We start from the raw sequence: 23,687 nt of genomic DNA, 5'->3' as shown, positions 1-23,687 counted from the left end.
TTAGCTTTGGTAAAGTCATTTTAAGTTTTAGGTTTTTATGGTTTAGGAAACACCTTTTGGATTTAAGGTGGTACCTAAGGTCCTAAAGACCTTTTTTTTTTGAAGAAACTGCACTATTATTTTGAAAGGTGATCTTTGCTTTTCCATGTGTTTCCAGGCACTATTCTAATTACAGTGAAAGGAATGTCTTTTCAGATTCTATGATAAAACAAAACAAAAAATCCACATTTATATTTGTCTTTTATAGGATCTGCGTAGCCGGCAACAGCACCTTGGACAATGTTGTCACAAATGCTAACACAGCAGGTGCCACAGAAAAAGTGAATTGTCAATCGCCTAGACATCCTGTTGGACCCAGCACACCAGATATTGTGAACAGTCGTGGGTTTCCTGGTGAATTGGATAGTAACTCTGATAAACAAACCGGTAACCCACAACAGATGCATCAAAGGAAAATGGAGACAACAAATTATGCTACTAGTCCACATTCAAATGATCGGTAAGCATTATTTATCTCACTTAGAAGAAGACCTAGAAGTTTAGCAACTTTATTATGATAATGAGTTTGTGCGCAGATTAACAAAGTTATGAGCCATAATTGTAGCATTGTTTTTCATGTTTTGTGTGTTTTTTTCCAGCTGCCATATGGGAGTATTCTTGGGTGGTAAGTGTGGTGTGTCTAACGTGTACTTGGACCAGCCAGTGATGGCCGGCAAGTGTCCCAATAACCCAGGTAATGGCCCGACTGTGGGTCCGCCGCAGCCCCAACAACCACCACAACCACCACAGCCTCCTCAGCAACAGGACAAGGATAACATGGCGCCTTCGGGATACCCATGCATTGGGCCGGATAATGTGCCATTGAATCCTAACAGAAGCGTGGTTCCTAGTGGAGGAAAAGGCGCACATTTTGATCCGATTTCCTCGCTGGCTCAGATGAGTCAACAGTTGACCAATAGTGTGCCAAATTCACCTGCCGGGCAGCCAATGTCTAATATACATCCAGGTAAAGCCTTCATGAAAGACATTTTTAGGGATCAATGGATCACGTTCATATCTGAATCTCTGCTATGGATCGCGCTCGTCGCCGTTGTATTTGTTTAAGATTTTTTCTTATCCATTAGTTTTAATCGGTTAATGAATTCTTAGTGATATGGTTTTTTTCAACAATGTTCAGAAAAAGCAAAAGGGGTTAATTATTTATACAAAAATTACGATTTTATTAAAAATATTCAGTTAAAATTAAAAAAAAAAAAAAAAAAAAACCTGCTTTAAAACAAGTATTATATTGTAAAACATCCAAAATTGGTTGACTAAAAAAAGGTTTAATTTTTAATTTAACTGATTGAAATATGTAAGATTGTTTTGATTACGGAATAGAAATACTTTTAATTGAATATGGTATAATTTGAGCAAAAAATCAAATTTTAACATAAAAAAGCGGAAAGCCGGAAAAATCCATGAAGTAACCTATATGGTTTTTTGGTCTAGTTTTCAAATTTTCCGTCCCAGATAAAGTATCATAATGTTTGGTGGAGTTAAGGCCAAAAAAACTGGCCAGGGCTTCATAACGACCATTTGACAATGATTATGAAAAGTACATTAGAAATTGTGGAAACTGGCGTTCGATATCCCTAATATTTGTCGAGATCAAACTATAATTGTATCTTATTCGTGAACAAAAACTTACAGTTTAAAGTCAAGTATAATTGATTAATTTACTTTTAATCTGTAATAATCAAACTGTTAATCACAGGTTAAAAATAAAAAAAAATTATAAAAAAGCAATTGTGAGAATAAAAAATTCAATACTTTTTTATAAAAATGCTTACACCAAACAGCCTTAAATGATTTTGTTTATTCATTTATTTTTTAAATAAAAATCGTCGGTTTAAGTTCATTCGCTAATACAATACACTTTATGCATTTGTCAAGCATTAATAATAATAATAATAATAATAATAATAGATAATAATTAATCTGGGTTAATATTAAATAATATAGTTTTCTTCAACTACATTCTTAGTCTAGGTGCTCTTCCCACAATGTTGTAAATTTTTAATATTAAGTAGATAAAGATATACATAATTTTAGGACATCCAATAATTTATTAAAGTATTTTACTACAAGAACTCAATTAAAGGGACTACAGTAAATTACAATAAGGAAATAAAAAATTATTGTTGAATAATTTACTTGCTATTAACTGTGTGTTAGTTGTGTCTCAAATACTTCTGTTAGACAAATTGAAGATTCAAAAATTATTTTAACTCCGTGATTCAAATTAAGCAGTAACCAACTCTAACTTTTCTTTTTCTATTTTAATGTGCAAGTGTTTGTGATTACTCAGAATAAAGGGCGTAATAGAAATCAATCAGGAAAAACAATTTTGAATAGAGATAAAATATTTATTTATTTATTAAAGATGTAATGTACATTTTATCGTACAGTTAGTACGATATATATGCAAATCAGAATAAAAGAAATTGGGTCAGTGACATTTAATAAATTATAAAAAATATTAATGAAAAGTAAATGCAGTAAAATTACTTAAATATTATCAATGAAGTATTAATGAAATGATTGGTATTGCTGATTTGTGTACCTTTTGGCGTTTAATCAACCATTATACTTAACTTCTTAAACTGTGAGTTTTTGTTAGGATTAAAACTGTCCGGTAGGACAGTTGTATAAGGGTTGACCATCAAAAACTACACGAAAAAGCGTAACTTTGAAAAACACCCAACTTTGACAATTTTTTTCTCTTTTTCTATAAAAGATAAAATTCCCAAATTTTCTTTAAATTGTAGGACAAACCCTCCTTTATAACTGTAATTTTTTTGCAACCACCCACATCTAATAGGTTTCGAGAAAAAAGTTGCCGAAAATGAGCAAAAACGGCTTTTTCAAAAAATGTTCTTGTTCTTGTTCTTGTTGTTGTTCTTCTTCTTCTTGTTACCTTTTTTGTAAACAACGTAGCGCCTAAACGCGTGAACCGATTTTCATGAATGAGGTGTCATTCGATTCGGAATTTTATGTAGATGTGCCTTTTGGGGGTCTCGACGCTGTACATCGAATGGGAGGGGAGTTAGCCCCCTTTATGTAAGGCCCCCTCCAAAATTATTATTACTAATTACTCTGTAAATCTTGGCCCGATTTTGATAAAATTTGGTAGGATGATAGGGTTAGGGCTCCCCTACGTAACATTAAAGCGGCGATCAGCTCTTACACTTGTTAAGGGGAAGTGTAGCAATCGTTTCAAATTATCGACACATGAACCGATTTTTATGAATGAAGTGTCATTCGAATCGAAATTTTATACAGATTTGCACTTTAAAAGTCTCGGCACCGTGCCTCATAAGGAGGGGAGTTTGCCCCACCCAAATAAGGCCCTTTCTAAAACTATTATTACCAATATTTCTATAACGCTTAGTCCGATTTTGATAAAATTCAGCTCGAATAAGTGGTTAAAGCTCCTCTACGTTGCTGATTCTCTTGCTCCTACTAAGAGGAAGTACTGCAATCGTTTAAATTATCAATGAGTGAACCGATTTAAATCAATGAATTGTTCGATTAAAAAATCTTTGCCTCTTTGCCTTTTAGGGAGAAGTACTGCAATCCTAGTTTATTTTTCTTACTCCTCTTAAAAGGAAGTACTGAAATCGCAGTTTAATTTTGCTATTTACGTACAAATACCTTCCTATGTTATTCAAAACGCTTTCTCGAAAAAATTGTTATTGAGGATGGTTTGGGAGCCGCAACTACAATCATTTTTTAAAAAGATCTCTCCAGTGGTAGTTAACACCTTATCAGGTTATAATGATAGAATTGCTTATTCCAAATTTTAAAAAAATCTGTAAAGCAGATATGTAACTTTGTAAAATAGACAAAAAGGAAAATCTATCCAAAAGGTACAAAAATCTCCTTAACAAAAACTTACAGTTTAAAATGTTAAGTATAAGGGTTGATTAAACGCCAAAAGGTACACAAATCAGCGAGTACCCAACATTTCATTAATACTTCATTAATATTTAAGTAATTCTACTGCATTAATTTTCATTAATAAGTTATTTTTTAGAATTTATTAGATATCACAGACCCTTATGCTGGCCACTTCATTTATATTATTTTTTTGTTATAATTATGATAAATCACATATACGTACATGCATGTTAAAGTAAAGATAAAGTTAGAGTAGGCTACTGTCTTGAATTCGCCTTACCGAAATATTCGTGAGCACAATTAACACACAGTTAATAACAAGTAGATTATTAAACAATAATTATTCATTTCTCTATTGTAATTTAATTTAGTCCCCCTAATTTTACTTATAGTAAAATACTGGAATAATTAGCTGTCCGAAATATATGCATATCTTATTTACTTTATATTACATATATACAACATTGTGGGAAGAACACCTAGATGGAGAATGTAATTGAAGAAAACTATATTATTTGCGATAAAGCCAGATAATTATTACCTATTATTATAAACGTTTGACTACTTCATACAATAACAATTGCTTTAATCGAAGAATGAACTTAAACCGACGATTTTTATTTAAGAAATAAAAATAAATAAATAAAATAAACAAAATCATTGATGTAAGTTGGTATAAGCATTTTTTTAAACAAGGTTTTGAATTTTTTAGCCTCATATTTTTATTTTATTTTTTATAACGTTTTTCTTTTTAACCTGTAATTAATAGTTTGATTATTATAAATAACTAGATATTACAGTCAATCTACAGTGCTACTTGAACATATATTTTGTAGACGAAAATGGCCAGCATAAGGGTCTGTGATATCTAATAAATTCTAAAAAATAACTTATTAATGAAAATTAATGCAGTAGAATTACTTAAATATTAATGAAGTATTAATGAAATGTTGGGTACTCGCTGATTTGTGTACCTTTTGGCGTTTAATCAACCCTTATACTTAACATTTTAAACTGTATTATTGATAAGTAATCAAAAATGGAATCATCCCGAAATTACAAAGACCGGTGCAAGGATGATTTATTCAGAAATACTTTGCTGATTAAGTTTACTGCAAACATCTAATTAGAACTTTGCGATCCTGAAAACCAATTTTTGTTCCAGCTAAATGACGCCCGGCTACACACCAGCCATTGCATTAAAGAGAAAATATTTGATGCACTGACTAACCATTTAACTAACCATTATAATTAACTTTTTAAACTGCAAGTTATTGTTAAAGAGATTTTTGTACCTTTTGGATACATTTTCCTTTTTGTCTATTCTGCAAAGTAATTTACCTGCTTTACAGATATTCTTAACATTTCGAAAAAACATTTTTTTCATCATATCCTTATATAGTATTAAGTTGAAACCGTAACTACACTGAAAAGATCTTAATAAAGAAAAAAAAAATGATAAGAGTTGCGGTTCCCAAAGTATCCGTAAAAACAGTTTTCTTGAGAAAACGTTTCGAATAAAATAAGAAGGTATTTGTACGTGAATAGCAAAATTATACTGCGATTTCAGTACTTCATTTTAAGAGGAGTAAGAAAAATTAAACTGCCATTTCAATACTTATTCTTAAAAGAATAGCGCTTTATTGTCAGCTAGCAACACTCCAACATAAATCGGGCTTACATTTACAAAGTTATTAAAATGAATAGTTTTACAACCCTATAAAATCCTATGGCACCCGCCATACTTACGTGGGGCAAACGTCTCTCCTTAAATGCATTCAGCGACGAGACCGACAACAGTCCTATCTTTTAATTAAAATTTACCCTCCAATATCTCAGTAACTAATATCACTAAAATATTGCTATTTATAACAGTTAAAGATCAGAGCTTTCTTTACAATTCCTTACAAAGGATTCATTAAAATCGGAACAATAGAAAGAGTGATAAACAGAGGTTGAAAGTTTGAACCATTTACAAAACTGAAAAAACTTAACCTTCTATATCTCAATAATCAGTATCACTAAAACTTGAACCATTTACAAAACCCTAAAAATTTAACCTTCAATATCTCTATAACTTCTATCACTAAATCATTGCAATTCTTATCAATTGTAAAGCTAACTATTCACTACAATTCGGGAAAAAAATGATTAAAACCGGAACGAGACGTAGAGGGATATAGAGATTTCAAATTTGAACCATTTACAAAACCACAAAAATTTAACCTTCAATATCTCTATAACTACTATCACTAAATCAATTTCACTACAATTCGGTAAAGAAATGATTAAAACTGGAACAACTCGAAGAGAGATATAGAGGTTTGCAATTTGAACCATTTGCAAAACCTCAAAAATTTGAACTTCAATATCTCTATAACTACTATCACTAAATCATTGCGATTCATATCAATTGTAAAGCTAACGTTTCTCTACATTTCGGTAATGAAATGATTAAAATCGGAACAACACGAAGAGAGATATAGAGATTTGAAATTTGAACCATTTAACAAAACCCCAAAAATTTTACCTCCAATATCTCTATAACTACTATCACTAAATAATTGCGATTTATATCAATTGTAAAGCTAACGTTTCTCTACGATTCGGTAAAGAAATGATTAAATTCGGAACAACACGAAGAGAGATATAGAGATTTGAAATTTGAACCATTTACAAAACCCTAAAAATTTAACCTTCAATATCTTTATAACTACTATCACTGAATCATTGCGATTCTTAACAAAAGTAAAGCTATCTTCTCTCTACAATTCGGGAAAGAAATGTTTAAAACGGAACGAGACGAAGAGAGATATAGAGGTTTGAAATTTGAACTATTTGCAAAACCTCAAAAATTTGACCTTCAATATCTCTATAACTACTATCACTAATACATTGCGATTCATATCAATTCTAAAGCTAACATTTCTCTACAATTCGGTAAAGACATGATTAAAATTGGAACAACACGTACAGATAGAGATTTGAAATTTGAACCATTTACAAAACCCCAAAAATTTAACCTTCAATATCTCTATAACTACTATCATAAAATCATTGTGATTTATGTCAATTGTAAAGCTAACGTTTTTCTACAATTCGGTATAGAAATGATTAAAACCAGAATAATTCGAAGAAAGATATAGAGATTTGAACTTTGAACCATTTACAAAAACCCAAAAATTAAACCTTCAATATCTCTATAACTACTATCACTAAATCATTGCGATTCGTATCAATTGTAAAGCTAACGTATCTCTACAATTCGGTAAAGAAATGATTAAATTCGGAACAACACGAAGAGAGATATAGAGATTTGAAATTTGAACCATTTATAAAACCCCAAATATTTAATATTCTTATATCTCTATAACTACTATCACTAAATTATTGCGATTCTTATCAAGTGTAAAGCTAACGTTTCTCTACAATTCGGTAATGAAATGATTAAAACCGGAACAATTCGAAGGGAGATATGGAGGTTTGAAATTTGAACCATTTACAAAACCACAAAAATTTAACCTTCAATATCTCTATAACTACTATCACTAAATCATTGCAATTCATATCAATTGTAAAGCTAACTGTTTCCTACAATTCGGTAAAGAAATGATTAAAATCGGAACAATACGAAGAAAGATATAGAAATTTAAAAATTTGAACCATTTACAAAACCCCAAAAATTTTACCTCCAATAAACCTGTAACTACTATCACTAAATCATTGCGATTCATATCAATTGTAAAGCTAACGTTTCTCTACAATTCGGTAATGAAATGATTAAAATCGGAACAATTCGAAGAGAGATATAGAGATTTGAAATTTGAACCATTTACAAAACCCTAAAAATTTAACCTTCAATATCTTTATAACTACTATCACTGAATCATTGCGATTCTTAACAAAAGTAAAGCTATCTTCTCTCTACAATTCGGGAAAGAAATGTTTAAAACGGAACGAGACGAAGAGAGATATAGAGGTTTGAAATTTGAACTATTTGCAAAACCTCAAAAATTTGACCTTCAATATCTCTATAACTACTATCACTAATACATTGCGATTCATATCAATTCTAAAGCTAACATTTCTCTACAATTCGGTAAAGACATGATTAAAATTGGAACAACACGTACAGATAGAGATTTGAAATTTGAACCATTTACAAAACCCCAAAAATTTAACCTTCAATATCTCTATAACTACTATCATAAAATCATTGTGATTCATGTCAATTGTAAAGCTAACGTTTTTCTACAATTCGGTAAAGAAATGATTAAAACCAGAATAATTCGAAGAAAGATATAGAGATTTGAACTTTGAACCATTTACAAAAACCCAAAAATTAAACCTTCAATATCTCTATAACTACTATCACTAAATCATTGCGATTCGTATCAATTGTAAAGCTAACGTATCTCTACAATTCGGTAATGAAATGATTAAAACCGGAACAATTCGAAGGGAGATATGGAGGTTTGAAATTTGAACCATTTACAAAACCACAAAAATTTAACCTTCAATATCTCTATAACAACTATCACTAAATCATTGCAATTCATATCAATTGTAAAGCTAACTGTTTCCTACAATTCGGTAAAGAAATGATTAAAATCGGAACAATACGAAGAAAGATATAGAAATTTGAAATTTGAACCATTTACAAAACCCCAAAAATTTTACCTCCAATAAACCTGTAACTACTATCACTAAATCATTGCGATTCATATCAATTGTAAAGCTAACGTTTCTCTACAATTCGGTAATGAAATGATTAAAATCGGAACAATTCGAAGGGAGATATAGAGGTTTGAAATTTAAACCATTTACAAAACCTCAAAAATTTTACCATTAATATCTCTATAACTACTATCACTAATACATGGCGATTCATTTCAATTGTAAAGCTAACTTTTTCCTACAATTCGGTAATGAAATGATTAAAACCGGAACAAGTCGAAGAGAGATATACAGATTTGAAATTTGAACCATTTACAAAACACCAACAATTTAACCTTCAATATCTCTATAACTACTATCACTAAATCATTGCGATTTGTATCAATTATTAAGCTAACTTTTCTCTTTAATTCTGTAAAGAAATAAATAAAATCGGAACAACACGAAGAGAGATATATAGATTTGAACTTTGAACCATTTACAAAAACCCAAAAATTAAACCTTCAATATCTCTATAACTACTATCACTAAATCATTGCGATTCGTATCAATTGTAAAGCTAACGTATCTCTACAATTCGGTAAAGAAATGATTAAATTCGGAACAACACGAAGAGAGATATAGAGATTTGAAATTTGAACCATTTATAAAACCCCAAATATTTAATCTTCTTATATCTCTATAACTACTATCACTAAATTATTGCGATTCTTATCAATTGTAAAGCTAACGTTTCTCTACAATTCGGTAATGAAATGATTAAAACCGGAACAATTCGAAGGGAGATATGGAGGTTTGAAATTTGAACCATTTACAAAACCACAAAAATTTAACCCTCAATATCTCTATACCTACTATCACTAAATCAATTTCAGTACAATTCGGTAAAGAAATGATTAAAACCGGAACAACTCGAAGAGAGATATAAAGGTTTGAAATTTGAACCATTTGCAAATCCTCAAAAATTTGAACTTCAATATCTTTATAACTACTATCACTAAATCATTGCAATTCATATCAATTGTAAAGCTAACTGTTTCCTACAATTCGGTAAAGAAATGATTAAAATCGGAACAATACGAAGAAAGATATAGAAATTTGAACCATTTACAAAACCCCAAAAATTTTACCTCCAATAACTCTGTAACTACTATCACTAAATCATTGCGATTCATATCAATTGTAAAGCTAACGTTTCTCTACAATTCGGTAATGAAATGATTAAAATCGGAACAATTCGAAGGGAGATATAGAGGTTTGAAATTTGAACCATTTACAAAACCTCAAAAATTTTACCTTTAATATCTCTATAACTACTATCACTAATACATGGCGATTCATTTCAATTGTAAAGCATACTTTTTCCTACAATTCGGTAATGAAATGATTAAAACCGGAACAAGTCGAAGAGAGATATACAGATTTGAAATTTGTACCATTTACAAAACCCCAACAATTTAACCTTCAATATCTCTATAACTACTATCACTAAATCATTGCGATTTGTATCAATTATTAAGCTAACTTTTCTCCTTAATTCTGTAAAGAAATAATTAAAATCAGAACAACACGAAGAGAGATATAGAGATTTGAAATTTGAACCATTTACAATACCCCAAGAATTTAACCTTCAATATCTCTGTAACTACTATCATTAAATCATTGTGATTCTTATCAATTGTAAAGCTAACATTTTTCTACAATTCGCTAAAGACATGATTAAAATTGGAACAACACTTACAGATAGAGATTTGAAATTTGAACCATTTAACAAAACCCTAAAAATTTTACCTCCAATATCTCTATAACTACTATCACTGAATCATTGCGATTCTTAACAATAGTAAAGCTATCTTCTCTCTACAATTCGGGAAAGAAATGTTTAAAACGGAACGAGACGAAGAGAGATATAGAGGTTTGAAATTTGAACTATTTGCAAAACCTCAAAAATTTGACCTTCAATATCTCTATAACTACTATCACTAATACATTGCGATTCATATCAATTCTAAAGCTAACATTTCTCTACAATTCGGTAAAGACATGATTAAAATTGGAACAACACGTACAGATAGAGATTTGAAATTTGAACCATTTACAAAACCCCAAAAATTTAACCTTCAATATCTCTATAACTATTATCATAAAATCATTGTGATTCATGTCAATTGTAAAGCTAACGTTTTTCTACAATTCGGTAAAGAAATGATTAAAACCAGAATAATTCGAAGAAAGATATAGAGATTTGAACTTTGAACCATTTACAAAAACCCAAAAATTAAACGTTCAATATCTCTATAACTACTATCACTAAATCATTGCGATTCGTATCAATTGTAAAGCTAACGTATCTCTACAATTCGGTAAAGAAATGATTAAATTCGGAACAACACGAAGAGAGATATAGAGATTTGGAATTTGAACCATTTATAAAACCCCAAATATTAATAATTCTTATATCTCTATAACTACTATCACTAAATTATTGCGATTCTTATCAATTGTAAAGCTAACGTTTCTCTACAATTCGGTAATGAAATGATTAAAACCGGAACAATTCGAAGGGAGATATGGAGGTTTGAAATTTGAACCATTTACAAAACCACAAAAATTTAACCTTCAATATCTCTATAACTACTATCACTAAATCATTGCGATTTATATCAATTGTAAAGCTAACGTTTCTCTACAATCCGGTAAAGAAATGATTAAATTCGGAACAACACGAAGAGAGATATAGAGATTTGAAATTTGAACCATTTACAAAACCCTAAAAATTTAACCTTCAATATCTTTATAACTACTATCACTGAATCATTGCGATTCTTAACAATAGTAAAGCTATCTTCTCTCTACAATTCGGGAAAGAAATGTTTAAAACGGAACGAGACGAAGAGAGATATAGAGGTTTAAAATTTGAACTATTTGCAAAACCTCAAAAATTTGACCTTCAATATCACTATAACTACTATCATAAAATCATTGTGATTCATGTCAATTGTAAAGCTAACGTTTTTCTACAATTCGGTAAAGAAATGATTAAAACCAGAATAATTCGAAGAAAGATATAGAGATTTGAACTTTGAACCATTTACAAAAACCCAAAAATTAAACCTTCAATATCTCTATAACTACTATCACTAAATCATTGCGATTCGTATCAATTGTAAAGCTAACGTATCTCTACAATTCGGTAAAGAAATGATTAAATTCGGAATAACACGAAGAGAGATATAGAGATTTGAAATTTGAACCATTTATGAAGCCCCAAATATTTAATCTTCTTATATCTCTATAACTACTATCACTAAATTATTGCGATTCCTATCAATTGTAAAGCTAACGTTTCTCTACAATACGGTAATGAAATGATTAAAACCGGAACAATTCGAAGGGAGATATGGAGGTTTGAAATTTGAACCATTTACAAAACCACAAAAATTTAACCTTCAATATCTCTATAACTACTATCACTAAATCAATTTCAGTACAATTCGGTAAAGAAATGATTAAAACCGGAACAACTCGAAGAGAGATATAAAGGTTTGAAATTTGAACCATTTGCAAAACCTCAAAAATTTGAACTTCAATATCTCTATAACTACTATCACTAAATCATTGCAATTCATATCAATTGTAAAGCTAACTGTTTCTTACAATTCGGTAAAGAAATGATTAAAATCGGAACAATACGAAGAAAGATATAGAAATTTGAAATTTGAACCATTTACAAAACCACAAAAATTTAACCTTCAATATCTCTATAACTACTATCACTAAATCATTGCAATTCATATCAATTGTAAAGCTAACTGTTTCCTACAATTCGGTAAAGAAATGATTAAAATCGGAACAATACGAAGAAAGATATAGAAATTTGAAATTTGAACCATTTACAAAACCCCAAAAATTTTACCTCCAATAACTCTGTAACTACTATCACTAAATCATTGCGATTCATATCAATTGTAAAGCTAACGTTTCTCTACAATTCGGTAATGAAATGATTAAAATCGGAATAATTCGAAGGGAGATATAGAGGTTTGAAATTTAAACCATTTACAAAACCTCAAAAATTTTACCTTTAATATCTCTATAACTACTATCACTAATACATGGCGATTTCGATCAATTATTAAGCTAACTTTTCTCTTTAATTCTTTAAAGAAATAATTAAAATCGGAACAACACGAAGAGAGATATAGAGATTTGAACTTTGAACCATTTACAAAAACCCAAAAATTAAACCTTCAATATCTCTATAACTACTATCACTAAATCATTGCGATTCGTATCAATTGTATAGCTAACGTATCACTACAATTCGGTAAAGAAATGATTAAATTCGGAACAACACGAAGAGAGATATAGAGATTTGAAATTTGAACCATTTATAAAACCCCAAATATTTAATCTTCTTATATCTCTATAACTACTATCACTAAATTATTGCGATTCTTATCAATTGTAAAGCTAACGTTTCTCTACAATTCGGTAATGAAATGATTAAAACCGGAACAATTCGAAGGGAGATATGGAGGTTTGAAATTTGAACCATTTACAAAACCACAAAAATTTAACCTTCAAAATCTCTATAACTACTATCACTAAATCAATTTCATTACAATTCGGTAATGAAATGATTAAAACCGGAACAAGTCGAAGAGAGATATACAGATTTGAAATTTGAACCATTTACAAAACCCCAACAATTTAACCTTCAATATCTCTATAACTACTATCACTAAATCATTGCGATTTGTATCAATTATTAAGCTAACTTTTCTCTTTAATTCTGTAAAGAAATAATTAAAATCGGAACAACACGAAGAGAGATATAGAGATTTGAACTTTGAACCATTTACAAAAACCCAAAAATTAAACGTTCAATATCTCTATAACTACTATCACTAAATCATTGCGATTCGTATCAATTGTAAAGCTAACGTATCTCTACAATTCGGTAAAGAAATGATTAAATTCGGAACAGCACGAAGAGAGATATAGAGATTTGAAATTTGAACCATTTATAAAACCCCAAATATTTAATCTTCTTATATCTCTATAACTACTATCACTAAATTATTGCGATTCTTATCAATTGTAAAGCTAACGTTTCTCTACAATTCGGTAATGAAATGATTAAAACCGGAACAATTCGAAGGGAGATATGGAGGTTTGAAATTTGAACCATTTACAAAACCACAAAAATTTAACCTTCAAAATCTCTAACTACTATCACTAATACATGGCGATTCATTTCAATTGTAAAGCATACTTTTTCCTACAATTGGGTAATGAAATGATTAAAACCGGGACAAGTCGAAGAGAGATATACAGATTTGAAATTTGAACCATTTACAAAACCCCAACAATTTAACCTTCAATATCTCTATAACTACTATCACTAAATCATTGCGATTTGTATCAATTATTAAGCTAACTTTTCTCTTTAATTCTGTAAAGAAATAATTAAAATCGGAACAACACGAAGAGAGATATAGAGATTTGAAATTTGAACCATTTACAATACCCCAAAAATTTAACCTTCAATGTCTCTATAACTAATATCACTAAATCATTGCGATTCATATCAATTGTAAAGTTAACTGTTTCCTACAATTCGGTAAAGAAATGATTAAAATCGGAACAATACGAAGAGAGATATAGAAATTTGAATTTTAACCATTTACAAAAACCCCAAATATTTAATCTTCTTATATCTCTATAACTACTATCACTAAATTATTGCGATTCTTATCAATTGTAAAGCTAACGTTTCTCTACAATTCGGTAATGAAATGATTAAAACCGGAACAATTCGAAGGGAGATATGGAGGTTTGAAATTTGAACCATTTACAAAACCACAAAAATTTAACCTTCAATATCTCTATAACTACTATCACTAAATCAATTTCATTACAATTCGGTAAAGAAATGATTAAAACCGGAACAACTCGAAGAGAGATATAAAGGTTTGAAATTTGAACCATTTGCAAAACCTCAAAAATTTGAACTTCAATATCTCTATAACTACTATCACTAAATCATTGCAATTCATATCAATTGTAAAGCTAACTGTTTCCTACAATTCGGTAAAGAAATGATTAAAATCGGAACAATACGAAGAAAGATATAGAAATTTGAAATTTGAACCATTTACAAAACCCCAAAAATTTTACCTCCAATAACTCTGTAACTACTATCACTAAATCATTGCGATTCATATCAATTGTAAAGCTAACGTTTCTCTACAATTCGGTAATGAAATGATTAAAATCGGAACAATTCGAAGGGAGATATAGAGGTTTGAAATTTGAACCATTTACAAAACCTCAAAAATTTTACCTTTAATATCTCTATAACTACTATCACTAATACATGGCGATTCATTTCAATTGTAAAGCATACTTTTTCCTACAATTCGGTAATGAAATGATTAAAACCGGGACAAGTCGAAGAGAGATATACAGATTTGAAATTTGAACCATTTACAAAACCCCAACAATTTAACCTTCAATATCTCTATAACTACTATCACTAAATCATTGCGATTTGTATCAATTATTAAGCTAACTTTTCTCTTTAATTCTGTAAAGAAATAATTAAAATCGGAACAACACGAAGAGAGATATAGAGATTTGAAATTTGAACCATTTACAATACCCCAAAAATTTAACCTTCAATGTCTCTATAACTAATATCTCTAAATCATTGCGATTCATATCAATTGTAAAGCTAACTGTTTCCTACAATTCGGTAAAGAAATGATTAAAATCGGAACAATACGAAGAGAGATATAGAAATTTGAATTTTAACCATTTACAAAAACCCCAAAAATTTTACCTCCAATAACTCTATAACTACTATCACTAAATCATTGCGATTCATATGAATTGTAAAGCTAACGTTTCTCTACAATTTGGTAATGAAATGATTAAAACCGGAACAATTCGAAGGGAGATATAAAGGTTTGAAATTTGAACCATTTACAAAACCTCAAAAATTTTACCTTTAATATCTCTATAACTACTATCACTAATACATGGCGATTCATTTCAATTGTAAAGCTAACTTTTTCCTACAATTTGGTAAAGAAATGATTAAAATCGGAACAACACGAAGAGAGATATAGAGATTTGAAATTTGAACCATTTAACAAAACCCCAAAAATTTTACCTCCAATATCTCTATAACTACTATCACTAAATCATTGCGATTTATATCAATTGTAAAGCTAACGTTTCTCTACAATTCGGTAAAGAAATAATTAAAATCGGAACATTACGAAGAGAGATATAGAGATTTGAAATTTGTACCATTTACAATACCCCAAAAATTTAACCTTCTATGTCTCTATAAATAATATGACTAAATCATTGCGATTCTTATCAATGGTAAAGCTAACTTTTCTCTACAATTCGGTAAAGAAAGGTTAAATTTGGAACAACACGTACAGATATATAGAGATTTGAAATTTGAACCATTTACAAAACCCCAAAAATTTAACCTTCAATATCTCTATAACTACTATCATTAAATCATTGTGATTCATGTCAATTGTAAAGCTAACTTTTCTCTACAATTCGGTAAAGAAATGAATAAAACCGGAACACCAGGAAGAGAGATATAGAGGTTTTAAATTTGAACCATTTATAAAACTTCAAAAATTCAACCTTCAATAGCTCTATAACTACTATCACTAAAACATTGCGATTCATATAAATTATAAACTTAACTTTTGCCTACAATTCGGTAAAGAAATCATTAAACTTTGGACGGTACGAAAAGAGATATAGAGGTTTGAAATTTGAACTATTTGCAAAACCTCAAAAATTTGACCTTCAATATCTCTATAACTTCTATCACTAATACATTGCGATTCATATCAATTCTAAAGCTAACTTTTCTCTACAATTCGGTAAAGAAAGATTAAAATTGGAACAACACGTACAGATATATAGAGATTTGAAATTTGAACCATTTACAAAACCCCAAAAATTTAACCTTCATTATCTCTATAACTACTATCATTAAATTATTGTGATTCATGTCAATTGTAAAGCTAACTTTTCTCTACAATTCGGTAAAGAAATGAATAAATCCGGGACACTAGGAAGAGAGATATAGAGGTTTTAAATTTGAACCATTTACAAACTTCAAAAATTCAACCTTCAATAGCTCTATAACTACTATCACTAAAACATGGCGATTCATATAAATTATAAACTTAACGTTTCTCTACAATTCGGTAAAGAAATAATTAAAATCGGAACAACACGAAGAGAGATATAGAGATTTGAAATTTGAACCATTTACAAAACCCCAAAAATTTAACCTTTAATATCTCTATAACTACTATCACTAAATCATTGCGATTCTTATCAATTGTAAAGCTTACTTTTTTCTACAATTCAGTAAAGAAATCATTAAACTTTGGACGGCACGAAAAGAGATATAGAGGTTTGAAATTTGAACTATTTGCAAAACCTCAAAAATTTGACCTTCAATATCTCTATAACTTCTATCACTAATACATTGCGATTCATATCAATTCTAAAGCTAACTTTTCTCTACAATTCGGTAATGGAATGATTAAAATCTGAACAACACGTAAGATATATAGAGATTTGAAATTTGAACCATTTACAAAACCCCAAAAATTTAACCTTTAATATCTCTATAACTGCTATCACTAAATCATTGAGATTCTTATCAATTGTAAAGCTAACTTTTTTCTATAATTCAGTAAAGAAATCATTAAACTGTGGACAGCACGAAAAGAGATATAGAGGTTTAAAAATTAGTTTAATTTTTATGTAAAAAGTTCAGATTGAGAGTAAATTATTTAATTTTTTCTTATTGTTTTTAAGATTTTCTTTGATTGATATTCAAATCTAAGGGTTTAGAATCTAGTTGATTTTTTCCCAGTCCTTGACCTAATTGCCTAATAAATTCGTCTTAGACCTTACCTTATTTTTTTGGCAGGCATGGGCTTCAATTCGGGTGCTCCAAGTCAGATGCTGATGGGTGACGCGATGCACCATATGGGCGGCCCGCCTCAGAACCAAATGCAACACTTTAATCCACGTGGCCAGTGTACCACCACAATAGGTCCGGCGATGTCTGTATCGCCAAAGATGCTTCAAGGCTATCCGATGTCACAAAGGCCGATGCCCCGAATGGGATATAATGGTGCTAGTATCCAGGTAAGTGGGTTTTTGAGTTTTGAGAATCAATTTATGTTTTCAATATAAAATGCAATTACTACCGTTTTAGGTGAAGCCAAACGCGCCGAATACTATACAGTATCTGCCATCCAGAGGTCAACCAGGGCCTGGAGTAAGTGTTGGCGTGGGTAATGGCGCGCCTGGACAGGTGGCACCTAGAGGCGCTCCCAGCTTAGACTTTTTACAGCGCTTCAGCAGCCCCTTGTCTAATTTAGACGCCAAATTACCAACACACAATCTGCAGTATTTCCCTAATAATTACCCGCAGGTAAGAGCGGAGGGTGGTACATTTGAATAGAATCTTTTGTGAAAATTCTAAATAACACAACTATTTTTCCTGCTCAGATTTTTTACTAAATTTAAGTTGTGTTGATGTTATAAAGGTTCACTGTAACAATACTGTATAACGAAAACAATTATTGTTCTATGGGAAGACGTGCCAGTTTCATCTTCAACCTCTTTAAATTACCTTTTTTAATCACTAAAAAAAGAAATAAAATAATAAATTGGAAACATATGTGGGAAATCGAAGAATTCAACTCAGTAAAGTGGCACTTGTGGTTGGATAATCTTGGCCGATAACGGTTGTGCCTGTATGAAAGGAAAATCGCAGAAAGTTTAAGGTAATATTTCATTAAGATGCCACCAGATTTGCACGGCATAAAATTTTGATCGAAACAGAAGTATCATTCACTTCATTAGTAGATTTTTCAGAATTTTGCGATATTTTCAAAAAAATTTACGATTTTATTTAAACTTTTTACCCAAAATATTACATGAAAGTCTGTCATTTTTATGTGTGAAACATTTACGTGAAATTTTATTTTGGGAATGATTGAAGTTTAACATTCTTTAAAGGGTCGTTTTAAGTTACAATGCTTAGTTTATGAAGGTTAAAATTAATTAAAATTGTAGCGATAATTTTAACAATTGAGTTTTGGATGTTCTCGAAAAAGAGCTCCCAAAATATTTTAAAATGATTTGCATTGAATATTTTTGCCTATCACTTTTATTTGAAACATTTTACCAAGAAGTCATTATAGTGAAGAATTCTGGGGGAGTAGTCATATCAAACTTTCTCTTGTTAGTAGAGTTTTGTTAGAGTGGACCTGTTTAATATTGAAGCCATCTGACACTTAGGAAAAATTACAACTTTAAAGAAACCTTTGAAGGTTAGAACAATAGATTAACTTTGTATGTTAGCAATAAGAGGTAGTGGTGTCAGACACCATTTTGTTATACACTTTTATGAAAGACTTGATAGATTCAATTATTAATTAATTGTGGTTTCTCTCCAGGGCAACATGGATATGAGCATGTGCAGCGGAATGCGAGCTGGAATGCGGACTAACAACCAAACTGGCATGCTAAGACTTCAAGCACCGGGAGTCCAGTCCAGTGCTCAGATGAGCCCAATTGGATTCGGTGGACCAGCTGATGGGTTTCAGTCGAATTGCCAATTGTTGGGTGGGTCAGGCGGTCCAGGTAAAGGTCTAGCTCCGGATGCATCCCAACCTCTCCCACCATCAATGGGTCAAGCGAACAACTTCAAGAATTCCACCTTCATAGGGCCAACAACGGCCGACCCAAATTATGCCCAACAGTTTCACAACTTCCAGCAACAATTGTACGCTACGAACACAAGAGGTCAGTTGGGTGCCCAAGGCATGCCACCTGGACAGCATTATTTTGTGCCTAAGTAGGCCAGCAGATTGCTAGAAGCTTAAATTTTCCGGCGGCTCTATCATTGATTCTTCATTGAATTAGAAACCACTATAATTATTAAAATGAGGCGTTATTAGTCATAGAGCTTTAATTCATAGTGAACCTTTTACTGCCATAAAGGCACTTTGTAAAACTTTACTGCAGTCGGACTAAACGCTCTTTTAATGTCAATATTTATGGCCAGCACCAGGAGTATGAGTTATTTACACACCAATTTGAGTTATTCTACATGAAACAATATGGACTGATAGATTGAATTGAGTGATCTATGAATTCAAATTTCGAATCACTATTTGAAATTTTTAACCAGCTAAACCTTTAATTTTTTATTCTAAGGAATGTTATTAATTGTGTTAAAAAAAGTCTGTGTATTTTTCTTCCTATAATCAAAAAATGATTTTTTATTTACTAAGCCGACTTCTGAAAATACAGAACACCTGTCTTTATAACTTGCATGCGATCAAGAGCCAACAATTCCATGCCTTTCCTAAACTATCTGATGTCTTTGTAGACTTAAAACTCGGTTCAGTTTTTGTGTAATTACGAGCGTTAATTTGTAAGGGGTAGGCTCCTAGTTCAAGAACCGCGCGTAAGTTTTCAATTTTTTATTTGGTGGAAAAATGTTTGTAAATTTGAACAGTGAACACGACGTTTACTAGGTTGGACACTGAGAAAAATTTGCGATTACTTTACTTTTACCTACTTCAAATTACGTTGACTTGTTGCTTTTTATAAGTATTTTACCAGGTAAACATTGTGCCAACGAGGGGAAGGGTTGTCAGCCAGAGAGGATGCCCGTCTGCTGTAAGCTGGATCTGTGAGGAGCTCAAAATGGAAATCATCCATTAATATAATATGTTAGATTCGTGTGGGGTAAATCCCACGACCTGCTAAAACTGAATGCGAAGTTCCACCTGAAGCGCAAAATCTTTTTTTTCAGATCTGATGATAGTTGCCCGATTTATTTATTTTGGTTTTGTTTCGGTATTTTTATTTACCATTGGAAGTAAATAATGTAAAATAATACGTTTGATGTTATAAGATCACATCCTTCTTTTTAAAGAAAGGTTTAACTGACGTCAGTGCTGTATTTAATGAAGCACGTCCCGTAAATTGAGTCTTTAACAGCGAAACTTCAATCATAATATTCATACGCTTAAAGGATATTAAATTTCTGAAGTATCTATTTGTTGCAAACAGGCGTACTATAACTTCATATCATCACAGATTAAAACTAGCTTTGTTTCTTGTCGCATCATAAAATTAAAATTATATAAACACATGCGACGAGTCTGATCGGCATTTGGCGGTTTTCCTCCTTAAATCAAAGAGATGATATGGTACAAAGTATTTGTAGTGAAACGGACTTCTTCCCTGATGATGCCTATCAACCTCTTTCCAGCCTAATCTCTGCACAACATAAATTTATATCTAAATATTTATTTATATTTGAATTTATTTTTAGTTGCATTTATGTTTAGATTTAGTTATGTTCATCATTATACTGTTGTGCGATTTGGTATAAAATCAAGAGAAAACAACCGATCTAATAGGAATTTATACTGTGCAATCCTAATTTCTCTGAACTGCTAATAAAAATTCAAAATCCTTGTTAATTTTTGTATATGTTCACAGTAAATGAACGTTTGTTTGTTTGAACTTTTTTTTACTCACGTACAATTTCAACATCCACCAACGAGGTAATTTTTGTTTTTGTTTCCCAAAAAATATTAATAAAAATACTGATTCCATAAGCTAATTGCTATGATTTGCACTCAGCTGATGTTTAAATACAAGATAAAAAAGTTAATTTTCAATTTTGTTTTTTATTTACTATTTTACTATAAATTTAAAGTACCAAATGTACATTTTTAAGTGAAAGTATTTTGACATAGGCCAAATCGCCCCGTTCCATCACTTTTATGATCTATTGTATCTAACAATAATAATGATACCTAGTCAATCAAAACATCCCACTCATCCGTATCGTAGCGCTGCATGATTCGCAGCAAGTGGATACATGTGTTTAGACAACTGCGTTGGTTGATTTCTATCAATCTAATGTGGAGGATGCCTGTTACTATAAGATTGCTCAGTTGGGACCTAAGTTGTGCTAAAAGAACGATTTGGCTAAGCTTACTTTCCACGCTCATATAACGCGCTATATATTTTGAATCAGTCCTGATCATTTCTTAGAAAAACAAAGCTTTCCCCCTTCATTTCATTCAGTTTGAAAAGGCCTTATTAATTGTTTCTAATTTTAAGATTCAGTTCGTGTTTTCAATTAAATATACATATACATAAACTGACGCAAGCATAAATCGCTAAAAATAATTGGTAGCCATTGATAAACAATACAATGTATGCTGAGCATTTAGATGGGGGGGGGGGAAACGCACAGACTTTTGTTAAGTTCATTTCTTCCGTATTTGTCTTATTTTAAACACTCATTGGGTCAGTTATGAAACATTTTATATGACCCATTTCATATTGTTATTAATATTTCTTTTACGGACTGTATATAATTTATTATTATAGAATTGTTAACAATTTTTGAAGTTTTGTAAATAAAAGAAATTACAAATGTTTTGTACTAACAATTTTTTTCTTTTAATTTGATTATAGCATATAAATATTGTCCCAAAAGTACCTCGTAGAAACTCAGAATCGTCAAATATCCTGAATGAATCTCACATGATTTTATTCCGCGTACCTACCATTCTGTTGGTTTAGAAACGAATGACTTTTTCAGTGCATCAGATATTTTATCTTTAATGCAATGGCTGATGTGTAGCCGGGCGTCGTCTAGCTGGAACAAAAATTGGTTTTTAGGATCGCAATCTTCTAATTAGATGTTTGCAGTAAACTTAATCAGCAAAGAATTTCTGAATAAATCATCCATCCACCGGTCTTAGTAATTTCGGGCTGTATCCCTTTTTGATTTCTTCTTCTTCTTCTTCTTATTGTTTTGCCGGCGCAAAAAGCTGTGGTCATTAGCGCTCTATTATTATTATTATTATTATTCATTTATTTTTTTAAGTGCATGTCGGATGAAGGGAAGAATGCCATAATCCTAAATCAATGACCTCTGATGCTGACGCCCCAAAATTTAAAAAAAGAGGGATATCAGTGGATAGTGTTTTCTGTTACAAGAGAAACCATCCGGAGACTAGCAGTGCAATAAAAAAGGCTCCAGGTAAAAAATTGTGTTTTCCGACCTGATGTTTGTTAACTTTTCCTTGCGCCTCGTTTGGGGAAGATTAATGAATGAGTTACCTTTGGCAGGTGGCGAGCCAAAAGCTGACTCCTACCTCCCTGGATAAGTTATACAGATCATTTCCGTAGGACTCCCCCAAAGAAGTTTTCCGAAAATACATCAATGTTAAAATATATTGCATAATGTCTTTGAAATAGTGTCTTAAGTTTTCGATAACATTTCAAACGTTTCAAATTCTGTTCTGTAAAACCGCTCTTTCGTTCAACCGATTTTCTTCAAACCTAAATTTGAAAAATTCCATCCAATCTTTTAACACGTTAAACATATATCAGACAGAACTATACTATTTTCTGACTCACGATTGCACTTTCCTGAGGTAGTTAAACAAAAAATTCTGCAAAAATGATTTAACTAAAAGTATTGACTGTTTGGTGGATGAATAGTGCACGAAGATTAAAGAAAATCAATTTTGCCATTTTCGAGAAAATTGCATGAGTTAAGTCGTATTAAGGTTGTCGGAAGCTATAAATAGTACATAGCATACAGAATTTGAGTTGTCTATTACTTCTCATCTTTAAAATTTTCTGATGTTACACATTTTAAATGACTGCCAGAGTTGGTGAATAGGTTTGTAACAGTAGGCACTTCTTTTTTCGGAACGACGGCCTTGCATTTATGATACATATTCAATATCTGACCAATAGACTAGGAATTCACGCCAAGTAAACGTACGGTCAGAGACTGGTATTTCGTCTTAAATGCAGGAATTTATGTGGGACCAAATCCCAATCAAATCTTTATCTCAAAACAGTGCTGAAGTTTATGTAAACAAAATAAGTAATACCAATATTTAAAATTCGTTTAATCTGTAATATTGGCTACATTGATTAGATTA

At 30.9% G+C, this 23,687-nt stretch overlaps 1 protein-coding gene across 6 annotated transcripts in view; it reads left to right on the top strand.

The window, feature by feature from the left end:
• lgs (BCL9 domain-containing protein legless) overlaps positions 1-22,162 on the top strand; it is a 29,089-nt gene extending 6,927 nt beyond the window's left edge. For 5 of the 6 annotated variants that reach the window (XM_074143377.1, XM_074143378.1, XM_074143374.1 and 2 more), the window contains 5 exons: positions 248-499; positions 639-1,006; positions 17,609-17,829; positions 17,900-18,118; positions 19,149-22,162. In XM_074143377.1, coding sequence (XP_073999478.1) covers positions 248-499; positions 639-1,006; positions 17,609-17,829; positions 17,900-18,118; positions 19,149-19,553 — 1,465 coding nt within the window. In that variant the 3' untranslated portion in view covers positions 19,554-22,162. The remainder of the gene's footprint in view (positions 1-247; positions 500-638; positions 1,007-17,608; positions 17,830-17,899; positions 18,119-19,148) is intronic. The other variant, XM_074143375.1, reaches the window with a different exon arrangement.
• Positions 22,163-23,687: the final 1,525 nt, after the last annotated feature.

This window comes from Rhodnius prolixus, unplaced genomic scaffold (genome assembly GCF_049639745.1).
Source record: "Rhodnius prolixus isolate KJV_2025 unplaced genomic scaffold, Rpr scaffold_12, whole genome shotgun sequence".
In the NCBI taxonomy this organism is placed as follows: domain Eukaryota; kingdom Metazoa; phylum Arthropoda; class Insecta; order Hemiptera; family Reduviidae; genus Rhodnius; species Rhodnius prolixus.
Note: the sequence above shows the minus strand (reverse complement) of the source record. Positions and strands in the feature narration are given on the sequence as shown.